The sequence below is a fragment of the Filicampus tigris genome, chromosome 16 (assembly GCF_054856515.1).
Source record: "Filicampus tigris isolate MCC_2025a chromosome 16, RoL_Ftig_1.0, whole genome shotgun sequence".
Lineage (NCBI taxonomy): Eukaryota > Metazoa > Chordata > Actinopteri > Syngnathiformes > Syngnathidae > Filicampus > Filicampus tigris.
In genome coordinates this window covers 7,215,709-7,228,055 of record NC_141232.1, presented here as the reverse complement: position 1 = coordinate 7,228,055, position 12,347 = coordinate 7,215,709, and the positions used below count along the sequence as shown (strand labels likewise).

The 12,347-nt window shown below is 39.8% G+C and overlaps 2 protein-coding genes across 3 annotated transcripts; both read left to right on the top strand.

The window, feature by feature from the left end:
- Window positions 1-965: 965 nt before the first annotated feature.
- arl5c (ADP-ribosylation factor-like 5C) lies at window positions 966-3,793 on the top strand. Its single transcript, XM_086055694.1, has 6 exons — window positions 966-1,169; window positions 1,561-1,621; window positions 1,687-1,834; window positions 1,992-2,075; window positions 2,224-2,375; window positions 2,457-3,793. Exons 1-6 carry the CDS (start codon window positions 1,124-1,126, stop codon window positions 2,503-2,505), a joined length of 540 nt encoding a protein of 179 aa, XP_085911820.1. The 5' UTR covers window positions 966-1,123; the 3' UTR covers window positions 2,506-3,793.
- Window positions 3,794-6,791: 2,998 nt separating this feature from the next.
- LOC147134414 (apoptosis regulator BAX-like) lies at window positions 6,792-12,329 on the top strand. 2 transcript variants are annotated; one of them, XM_086054904.1, is made up of 7 exons: window positions 6,792-7,290; window positions 7,489-7,627; window positions 9,765-9,813; window positions 9,906-10,064; window positions 10,401-10,536; window positions 11,153-11,257; window positions 11,342-12,329. In XM_086054904.1, exons 2-7 carry the CDS (start codon window positions 7,621-7,623, stop codon window positions 11,438-11,440), a joined length of 555 nt encoding a protein of 184 aa, XP_085911030.1. In that variant the 5' UTR covers window positions 6,792-7,290; window positions 7,489-7,620; the 3' UTR covers window positions 11,441-12,329. The 2 variants fall into 2 exon arrangements, with proteins under 2 accessions (XP_085911030.1, XP_085911029.1); XM_086054903.1 differs by lacking the exons at window positions 6,792-7,290; window positions 7,489-7,627 and adding an exon at window positions 8,663-8,796.
- The last annotated feature ends 18 nt before the right edge of the window (window positions 12,330-12,347 follow it).

The window sequence follows — 12,347 nt, the reverse complement described above, 5'->3', positions numbered from 1 at the left end:
TTCCTGTGTCGTTTTTTATTGTATTTTTTAAAGTATAATAGGTCCCAGTAAGATGGCTGGATGGGTCAGTGCAGCCAGCCAAAATGCTCCTTCAGTAAGCCACTGAGGATTCACTCTAATTGATACACGTTTAATTACATTTAGCATCTTAAAGGTTCCTAAAGGATAGCTATAAAGTTTCTATGCGGAGGTCATAAAAATGTAGAATGGCCCAATTCAAACTTTAGGTGTTCCAGGTTACATTTAACATGAATTAATCAGGACTCACTCAACTTTCGCCCATAATTTCTTTATTTAACCGCTATAATATTACATTATTGCTGACACACATTGTTTCACTTCATGTATTGGAAATGACACGGAAACGAAAGTCCCCTTGCCCTTATTTGGAGATGACGGGTGCGTCACTAGGTGCGTCATCAATCTCTCCATTCGAGAGAACAGTGTTGCCCTCAGGTACAACACGGTACTGAAGCTTTTTTTTTTTTTTTTTTTTTTTTTAACAGTCGCCAGTATAAGTGATTTACTCTAAACATTCGATGAATATAGAATGTTGCCGCGAACTAAGATTTACACACTCGTAATTTTCAAGTGCTGAACTTATAAACTCATATTTTCTGCTCTGTTCCTGAGTTCTTAAAAATAGTATCCACCCTTTGGAACGCAAAATCAGCGTATCCCTTCCGCATTTCAAATGGTCATTAAGACGCATGTATTTACGTCCAATCCATACTGCCAAATAATACATGAAACATTTTATTCTTTTAGTTTTCATTCTTCAACCCCACAGTCACTTAATTAAAACAAAAAAAATGTCTTTATTGTTGGAGACGATAACCTTCGATTTTACGAAAAAGTTAAGCTAGCTCTTGATACGCGACAAAACGACAGAAAATATGTACTGAATGAGAATTAATTACGTCACGAAAAAGGTGGGTTCATGCATCACGAGCCAGCGTGGGAGATTCAAGCATCGGAGGCGTTCCCGTTCCATTTTTTCCATTGTGAAATAAAGATTCCGGTTTGATGAGAGTTCAGTTGAGAGTTCAGTTCAGCTTCTACCAGGAGACTTCTTCGTGCGGATTTGTTCATTACTTTCCTTCTTCATACACATCCGTTGGATATGGGGTTCCTTCTCACCAAGATGATGACTGTGTTTGGTAACAAGGGTAAGCTTAATTAGTTTATTCTTCAATTCCCCCCCCCTACAAAAATGGAACAGCATCTTGAAATTAATTTCCTGTAATCGCTTAGCCAGCAGTGCCAATTAATATGACTGTACTTATACTGTATATTGATCATTGTCATAATGCATGTGCTTTATCACTATTTGTAAGTGATAGTGTCAAAAGTGATCACTGGAATTCATTAGCTTCATTATGCCACAATAAAGATCACTTCACATAGTCGTTAAGTTCCTTTTGTTGTAATGATATCGATGACATTTTATTGCATAAGTGAATTTTTTACATCACGTAATATTTTCATTTGTCATCATGTGTGACAACAATGTGTCATTGTTGTTTTTGTTAAAGCAATGTCACAAACTTTGTTTTCCAGAACACAAAGTCATCATTGTTGGTCTTGACAACGCAGGCAAAACGACCATCCTCTACCAGTTGTAAGTCACCTTATTTACTAAGCAACACATTTCCTTGATGTGTTACCAACGCTGTTGACTTCTAGTCTGACAAAGGAAGCTGTTGACACGTCACCGACGGTGGGCAGCAACGTGGAGCAGATCACTGTCAGGAACACACACTTTTTAGTGTGGGACATCGGAGGCCAGACAAGTCTTCGTAGCACCTGGTACTCCTACTACTCCAACGCTGAGGTGTGTCGATAGCGTGTTCTGTCGTGAACGGTTACATAAGCATTTTTCTGTTTTGTGGGCCTTATCACTGCTTCTGATAACCAGGAGCTGTGATAATCACTGATGTGTGCAAATCTGCTTGAACTAATGATGTTTGTGACAACGGTGCACTTTTCAGATTGTCATCCTTGTTGTGGACAGCACGGACCCGGGACAACTCACGCTCACCAAAGACGAGCTGCACCGAATGCTCGCACATGAGGTGCATAGGCATTTTCCATACTTTCACTTTCTATGGCGCCCATTGCAACTCTTACACACTTGAGTGGTATGCGAGTGTATATGAAAGCTTTTCATTTTGGTCAACAGAGTTGAACGGTCAGACGCTTGTTCTCTTGTGCTTCCCGCAGGACTTGCAGAGCGCCGCCGTTCTGGTGCTGGCCAACAAACAGGACGTGAAGGGCTCCATGACGGCAGCCGAGATCTCCCGGCGCCTCACGCTGGACGCCATCACAACGCACAACTGGCACGTGCAGGCCTGCTGCGGCCTGACTGGCGAGGGGTCAGTCTCACGACATGAAAGAATCATTACAAAAAATGAGAATTGACAGCAGCATCAAGATCACTTTGTTGTGTCTTCCAGCCTCAATTCCAGTCTGGACTGGATGCAGTCGCAGGTAGTCGCCTCGTGAAGATCCTTCAACGTCTTCCTCAAAGGTTATGTCAAGATTGCGTAACAGTGAACACTGGAACACACCTACCTCAGCTGAACCGTGCCAATCATACGATTGGTATGCAAGAACGTGCACAGCATTCACGTCAGCATAAATTGGGATTGTTCACCATGTAATTATAACACTTGTGTGATTGTTCTCTGCTCTACTTGTGAAATCAGACCAAATGAATGGATGTTTGGTTTTAAAACCTCCTTTGTGCTGGGAAAGGAACCAAGTACTTTTGTACACATGTCTGGTGTCATTAGGATTGCATGAGATGGATTTATAAAAATTTTTTTAGTGATGTAAATTATTTTCCTATAAATTACCAGGAATTAATGGGAATTAACTACATTGGATATTTACAGAGTTTGGATTTTTAAAACATTTTTATGAAACAAAACCAAACATTTGAAATATAAACTTGGTTAAAATGGACAGTTTATGCCATTATTAAAATACAGTGGTGCCTTGAGATACAAGTTTAATGCTATCTGAGACTACGCTCGTAAGTCAAAGCTTGCTTATCTCAAATCATTTTTTCCCATGGAAATGAATGGAAATGCCAATAATTTGTTACAGCCTTCCCCGCAAAAAACAAAAAAAATGCCCTAATGTGTGATTTAATGAGAACAAATAGCACTCCATTGTATTGTACGTCATAAAAACAGACAATATAGACACATGATTTACTTTCATTGAGACATCTTAACTCCTCTCTCAGCATATAGGTGTGGCACTATTATTAGTCACAGGAGATAGAGAATCTGAGGACTGCTATATTATCTTTGTACTTGTGTTGCTGCACCATTTGTGTTCAATCATTTGTTATCTCACCTCAACATAAATGCTATTAAACATTAGCATTAAACTAGCAGACTGAAAGGTCAAAGCTAAAAGACAGCTCGTATCTTGAAAAACTAAGAGTCACTAATATCTCAAGGCACCACTCTATATTGAATTTATTTATTATACAAACTGTAACCACTGAAGGGATTTACTCGGTTTTGTCATTTTGTAGCATTTGAAATGCATATTTATTGTACCAATTGCAATGCCTGAGGGCAGTTAGAAAATTGTAGAATTAATTTTGTTAAAGTTTATTCTTTTGATCATGTATTGTGCAATGCAATGTTTTGTTTTGGATTTTATCATTTTATTTTCACCAATTATCGTGCCTATTTTATGGTTGGCTGGTATCAAAAATCAGTCATGTGTAGCATTACATTACACGGATACTCAATAAAGTATTTATTTATTTAAACCTTGTGGAGGATTATTTCATGTAGATCACAAGTGTCAAACTCAAGGCCTGGAGGCCAGATCCGGCCTGCCACCTTATATATGGCCCAAGTAAGCAAATTATCTGCATCGACTTCATCTTTCTTACTCAAATACTAAAATGGCAAATTGTTTTTACTTTTAAAATGTTGAAATATCACAAGCATTTTTTGTTGGTAATCCCCCTTTTAAAATAAATGTAATTAATATTTGAACAGTTTTTCCTCGCCTGATTTCAAAACTAGATATTCATCATTTGCTGTGTGTGCTGTATGCGATGGGGCAATCATACATTTATTTGGGTTCAAGGAAAGAAAATTACGATGTGGCCCGCCACAAAAATGGGTTTGACAGCCCTTTTCCCAAACATTTTTAAGTGCTTTTTTGCTTCATAAACGGCAGTGTTTGTTTTGATTATATGAGGTCATGAGTTTTTGTGATGCAATTTGCTTAGTATTGTCTGAAACTAAATAGTACAGATGTATACTTTTTTTTTTTTATCAAAACATTCTCCTTGTTGCTCTGCTACCTATGCTGTATTGATGCAGTCATGTTTGTGTATTCCATCTTCATTTCACAATTTAAACAGGAGAATCAAGTAAAGGATGGCAGCTAGAATGTCAATGCAATCCACTACCAGGTTCCTAATGCACAATATGACGTACAGCATCACTGCCATCTTGAAGCAGTAAATGAATTTTCTCTTCACGCTTTCAAAGAACCAACATGCCGTACGTCCGCTTGCTGCCATGACAGAACTAGCGGACTGCGCTAAGCGTCCGAGCACCGTGGGAACTTGTTTCTCGGTTTTGCCGAGTGCTATGGGCGAGGAAATATACGGATAAAACTGCAGAGGAGTCCTCCTGCGGTGCATGCAGCTCAACATGGAGCTTATGGTGTGCAGGTGGTGCCAGCATTGAGTGTGTTGAACGTGCGTAGAGCAGCTTCCGGTAACCTGATATAGCAGGACGTGCCTGTTGGATTTCCCGTGGAGGGGAGCACGCTCGGTTTGCGGTGGCGATGCACCATTGATGGGGTGGTGAGGGCCTCCGATTGAGGGTGTTGCCAGGAGGCAGCTTCTCGCCGTTGCGGCTAGCCAAGTACCGACGCTGCTTAGGATTCGCATCCTTGCTGCTGGGCCGATCTACAGCATTGGCGTGACTTATATCGGACATCCATTCCGGGGCAGTGCGCGCTTAGTGTTTAAAATTGCACATTGTGATGTCATCATGACTCCAACTATCTATTCCTCTAAGCCAGAGGACAGGTAATTAGCACAATGTAAATTGTGAGGTCATGCAGGTGACGGTGCAATTTAAGTTGGACATCCATTCCGGCACGCTCAAGATTTAAAATTACACAGTGTGATGTCATCATGACTCCACCTGTCAACTCCTCTCAGCCAGAGGACAGATAAATAGCACAGTGCTAACTGTGATGTCATGCAGGTGAGACAATTCCTCCAATGTACCCCGCAGTCAATGCGGGCCCTTTAAAGAGCTGTTTCCCCACCAATTGTGACATATTTTACATTGGAATAATCTCATGTCACACCATCCATCCATCCGTTATCGACACCGCTTATCCTCACAAGGGTCACTGGAGCCTATCCCAGCTGTCTTCGGGCAGTAGGCGGGCGACACCCTGAATTGATTGCCAGAAAATCGCAGAGCACACAAAGGCAAACATCCGCACTCACAATCACACCTAGGGGCAATTTAGAGAGTCCAGTCAACTTACCATGCATGTTTTTGGAATGTGGGAGGAAACCGGAGTACCCGGAGAAAACCCACGCAGGCACGGGGAGAACATGCAAACTCCACACAGGGAGGCCGGAGCCGGGATCGAACCTCATGTCACACCACCAAACAAAAATGTCACAAAAGGACTACATACTGAAATTATACGTACTGAAATTATAATAATGAATGGTTGTAGCTCTGGTAGTGGAAGAGCATTTGAATTTTTGTTCTATACACTTTTGATTGATTGACTGATTCATTGAACAGATGAACACATAAAATAAAAACTGAAAGAAAGAAAGAAAAGATCGATGACAAAAACCTATCTAGTCCTACCACTTGTTCTCTATATATTATTCATCATAATCATGTTAATACATCCATCCATCTATTATCCATACCGCTTATCCTCACAAGGGTCACGGACGTGCTGGAGCGTATCCCAGCTGTCGTCGGGCAGTAGGTGGGGGACACCCTGAATTGTTTGCCAGCCAATCTCAGGGCCATGTTAATACACTAGTAGGTTATTCATATCTAGTAATGTATCACAAGATACTGTAAAAACAAAATGCTCTCTTAACACACTTTATACACATGTACAGATAAGCATATCAATGAACTATACTAGTATGACATATTTCCATACAGTTTGACAATATACATATATACACATGGATACAAACATACATACACACATACATACATACATACATACTGTATATACATACATATATACATACATATACATACATACCCATATATAATATATTCATATTTATACCAGATTAAAATGTTATAACGTTATTTTTAAACCTCTGGTTTTTTTTACACAGCGAGTGATTTACACCTTTTTAATTGTAGTTCATAATTGTTCAGTAAATTAACACCTTTAATAGAGACACACATTTGCTTTGTTTGTTCTTATCATTGATTTTAAAGTCATTTATGCATTCCCTTAAGCTATAACAGCAACCCTCTCTGATTCTCTGTCGCAAAGTTGTATACCTCAACTCACTTCAAGGACATAGAGGGCATTTTATTTGTAGTAATTGAATACCAATGTTTGGACAATTTTTTTGATAATGTCCTGTCTTAACAGTACAGTATTTGGGAATTTGGTAACCTTTTACATCAAGGGCAGTAGAATGAGCCCATGTGACATCTCCCAGCCAATCACCTTAGGGAAGTAATCATCACAAAGCTTTAGTAGAAGGAAGAACATAGCCAGTGAGGGAAATGTTCTATGTGAAGAAAGGGTGTTTTTAGTCTTTATTTAATTTTTTTTTTAAACATTACTTGAAATATGGAAATGTTCACTAATGACTGTCATTGAAAGGTTTCTGGGCGGAAACTTTGCCAGATTCTTTTGTCTTTCATGCTCGCTATGCTAATAGTAAGTACTATACATACCAGAAAGATGGATGCCAGAAAGATTGATACATTGCCGTGGAGCCTTTTCTGCGAGATTTCAGAAGAAGGTCTAACCTAACCCCCAGTCCCAGGATTCCCACTCTTATACTCATGGTTCAATGGGGGCGACTCTGCATAGTCCTTGTGACTAGGTGTGACTCTATGGCCTTAACTGAAATCAACTAATGAGCCAAGGGTGCCATAGGTAAGAAGATGCCGAGCCAGAAGGAAAGGTCACCGCGACACAACAGCCAAGCTCAAGGCAACTATCTAATCACATATGCCAAGAGAATCAAACATCTATTTTGAAATGCATGGCATCTGAGAGGTAATTATTGTTCAGTTTCTCCTGCATTTAGTGGGAAAGTCTTGAATTGAGATGTTTTTAATCAAATTGGTAATAATATTCTTGTGGCATTTTCCACGTATAACCATTATAAACACAGTATATAAATATTATTGATATTTATTGATAATTTTTGTATTTTCATATCCTCCTTGGGGTGGCACGTGGTCGACTGGTTAGCACGTCCGCCTCACAGTTTAGAGGTCGTGGGTTCGATCCCGCCCCGGCCTCCCTGTGTGGGGTTTGCATGTTCTCCCCGTGCCTGCGTGGGTTTTCTCCGGGTACTCTGGTTTCCTCCCACATTCCAAAAACATGCATGGTAAGTTGATTGGACTCTCTAAATTGCCTCTAGGTGTGATTGTGAGTGCGGATGTTTGTCTCTGTGAGCCCTGCGATTGGCTGGCAACCAATTCAGGGTGTCCCCCGCCTGCTCCCCGAAGACAGCTGGGATAGGCTCCAGCACGCCCCGCGACCCTTGTAAGGATAAGCGGTATCGATAATGGATGGATGGATATTCTCGGCCAAAAATATCTCACCAAAATGGCAACTGTCTTTCATTTTGGCAGTAAGAAGGGATGAATTAGAACTGTAATGCAGTGCTTTTAATTTTGATTTCAGAATTGTGGCAACTGTAGAGCTTTCTCTACATATAAATATGACCTCCTGTATGTCACGTAATTATTATATTTTTTTAATGTCGTGTAATTAAACATGGACATGTTCGAAAATGGCGTCACTGAAAGTTTATTTCTTTCTTTATTTAATTTTAAAGCTAAGTTTGTACCGATTTTAGATCACTATAAACTTCTATTTAGTAGAATGCAATGTCTGAAAAATTTATGATGGATATATTTCCTCTACCAAAAATGATAGGCACGTATCGATATCCGTGGATATTATTTCAACGTAGAACTGAAACCTTGCGTGGTGTACCTCAGAATACAATCATGTTACTATTCGTATGTTATGGTTCTTTTTCGTATTTTGGCTGACTGACAAATCTACCGGATATGACGCTACGGAAAGACAACTTTTAACATTTTTAATTATCGTTTACTGGCCATTAGGTAAACAGTCCATTAAAAAAAAAAAAAGTATGTCATTTGTTGTAATTTTTCGTTTGTCATTGAGTTTAAAATTTTTTTTTTTAAAATTCGTTTAGCGTTTACAGTTATGTCACTGTCACTAAGGTCGAGGTTTGTAAAATCTGAAAACGATCAAAAAAAAAAGCTGAAAACGGCACAAACCAGCGCGTGGCTACTGACCACGGAAAAACTACATAATATATATATATATATTTTAATACTTACTGGTTACATAAACATGGCAGTTAGTTGATTTTTGAAGACAAAAACAAAGATGACATCATCGCACCGCCTGCCAAAGACAAACAAGCGGTCACGTGTTTTAATCCGGAAGTTCCAGCGGTGTGTTTGTTTGAGCACAAATCGTTCAAGATGGCAGCGCACCCGGGTGGAGGTGGCAAGGGTAGGTTAGCGAGTCGCACCTTTGTTATGCTCACGAAAAGTACCCGTGACAGTGTCGCCGGCGTTTCGTAACGCGTACACGACACAGCCCTGTCGCCATTCGCTCTCATTCTACGACAGTGGCTTAAATTGTCGTTGGGAAAACGCAACATATTTTGCCACGAGAGGCGAGACGTTAGCCTCACGTTAGCGCGCGCCTCAAGTTAGTCTCGAGATAAGTCAGGAGGACACAAACGACACCAGTGTGGCGACGTAGACCTCAAAATGTTGACCTATTTTCATATATGGTCACAATGTTTTATGTTATATTCTAGCCTTTGTTACTTTGCAAGAGTAACATATTCTGTTGATCCTTTTTCACAGTTCTTGTATGAGGGAATGTGACTATAAATGTATGGTGAACAACTGGTGGTCACTAGAAAAATAATGTAGTGAACCGACCACACTGCGAAAATCTGCCAGTGCCGGACATTTGTGACCTCCCCATAAAAAAAAACTGTTTATAATTGGCGATACATGCCACAAGTTGGCAGCAACCACTGCTTATGTGTAATTGAAACTCCTCAGCTCACTTCAGCGTACTTCCTTGATACCAAGATGCCAACAGTATCACAAAAACAGCGAAGGCCAAACCAGGAATTTACAAGGTTTCAATGTACTTTACATCCCATGATACTTTGTGTCAATATAGAAAAAATAGTTTTTGTGTCTAAGGTATTGTTTCATTTTCAGCATGAGACAAATGCATGAGTTGTGTGAAAATATTGTAAATATAAGTGGGCAACACATCACACCAAACGGATGAACAGAGTTCTTTGTATTCATCAATTTTGTAATATATATATATATATATATAGGCCAAAATGGCAGCTCCTTGAAAATGCAAATCAGAATAATACAATGGTTATGAACGTAGCAAGTTCTACTCTCTTATATTTATCAGTGTCAACCCTGTTCTATGTCTTGCAGGTGACTCCAAGGAGCAGATATTGGAACTGGGAGCCGTCTTGTTAAAGGAGTAAGCTCAAATGTCATGTAACCATGTAACAAATCACAAAAACATGTGTTTTTGTTTTTTTCTTGAAATCAAATGATTTTTTTTTCTTGCAGTTTTATTTACGAGCGAGTCAGCCGGCACGGAGACAATAGCGCCGTAGTGACCCGGGCCCAGCTGGGCGGGGACGAGATATGTGATACCAATCATAAGAGGCTGGCTCAGTGCCTGCAGAAGATTGGAGACGAGTTGGACGGCAACGTGGAGCTCCAACGGTAATTCACTCATCATTTTTAATTCTTTTATTTCTGTATTTAAAGAAAATGAAAAAGAAAGACTTGTAAGGATGACATGTTTAATGTTTTCACATAGATTAAATTTTAGTAATATGTCATGGCTGCTAGGCCTTGCGTTGCTGTCATTGTGGAGACTACTGAAAAAGTAAATTCCCCTTGTGTATCTATCCAAGATACAGTATCTTCATTTATCTCATATTACCTTATCTTACCTTACTGCATCTACTAGGGCAGATTAATTGACCGGTCAATGTAATCGAATGATAAGGTTAACAGTAACCCTAATTCCTAATGATTTTAATTTCACTCGCTAAGGATGATCAACTGCCCTTCGCTGAGACCTACCAAGGAGGTTTTTGTCAAAGTTGCTGTTGAGATCTTCTCCGACGGAAAGTTCAGCTGGGGCCGAGTGGTCACCCTCTTTTACTTGGCCTGTCGACTTGTCATCAAAGTGAGTTAAGCCGAATGAACACAAGGAAATGATCAATTATGAGAGAGAGGCTTAAGGAAACGTACCATGATTTTTTTTCACAGTTTAAAACAGATACCACACCCTATTTTCTTGCCAAGTTGCCAATACAGGTTTTTGCTCTGTTGTGAGCCAAAATTTGAGCTTCACACGCACCAAGCAAGGGGGGAAAAAACATGTGGGGCAATTAACTCGTTCACTGCCATTGACGGTTATAGAGGTCCCAAGATCCATCTTTACTGCGCTGGCAGTGAATAACTGAAAGTACAGTAAGGCACTTAGATGTGGGCAAAAAGCGCCACAGTCACGATGCACTTTCAGACGTTCATTTCACACGACAGGTAGTCGAATACACTCACTCCAGCTCTTAAAGTCACAAATACTACAGTGCATACAGTAATTAAACGTTACAAAACAAGTTCATGTACATTCTCTTGTTTTTGTAAAATACAGTACTGCCCCCTATCATTAAAAAATGTATCAAAATATGCGATACATTTTTATCCAGTAGTAGTGTAGTGCTATTTTTATTTTTTTTTAACAAGTTGGAAAAAGTCGCCAAATTAAACTATTTCCAAATTGTGTATATTGATTGCAGGCGCTCCTGACTCAAGTTCCTGACATCATAAGAACCATCATCAACTGGACCATCGACTACCTCCGCGAAAACGTTCTCAACTGGATCTGGGAACAAGGAGGCTGGGTAAGGATATCAGAAATCACCACGTCCAGGCGCTGCTTACTCAGCATTCAAACATTCTCCTTGTATTTTTCAATTTTTTTATAGGAGAGCATTCGCGCCTACTTTGGTACTCCGACGTGGCAGCTGGTGGCCGTGTTCATGGCGGGGGTCATCGCCACGATCATTGTGACTCGTAAAATGTGAGGAGCGCAACCCGTAGGGGGCAAAGGAGGCCAAGGAGAACAAAGAACTTGCATGAGGACTTGAACTTTTTGTACGGACCGTGGCGCTGTCGTAGCCCCCCTCCCCTCCGTGTCATGTGAGCCGTATGCACTAAAGGCTGTTTGCAGGGGGCACACAAACACACACGCAGACACACGCCTGAGCGAGGGAATGCATTTTAAGTAATTTATTTTTTACCTTTTTGGTACAGAAAAGAAAAACACTGTATTTTTGTTTTCTGCTGTCACTTGGAGGATGTTTTACCTCCTTCATTTCATTCAGAAAGAATGCATCTTCCTCTGATTTGTCAATGTGCAATCAACATGTTCTACTATTGGCTTCTTCCTTTACGTAGAAAAATAGCAATCTTCATTTGTCAGTAAGATTAAAAAAAAAACAACAAAAAAAAAAACAAGACTATGGCTGCCGTTTCTGTCCTGTTTTTGTTTGACTCCTGTATCAAAAGCAATATGTGGACAAGTCACATGGTTAATAGAGCTGTTCTGTTGTCTTCTAAAATGGAGTCTGCTTATGTAATGTTTAGTCACACTTTGGACCAGCATTTGTAATAAATTGTGTGCGCATGTGGTCATAAAACACACAGAAAGGTTGGGGGTGTTTCACCTGTTTCAAAAGTGCAGTACTGTATTAGTTCTATGGGAGTCATTCAATAATCAGTTTTGACTTCACAGCAAAAAAATATTTTATATATTGGTTTGTCAGTGCCTTGGTCTTGTTTCTTTGTTTTTATATACTGAAATGTTCACCTTTTTCTATCACATTTTCTAAAAGTTTCAAGTCAAGCCCTGGAAATCATCACTTTGGAATGAGTTTGTATGTTGTAATATGGATATTAAACACTTAACTCTTGTGTGTTTTCTTTGCTTCA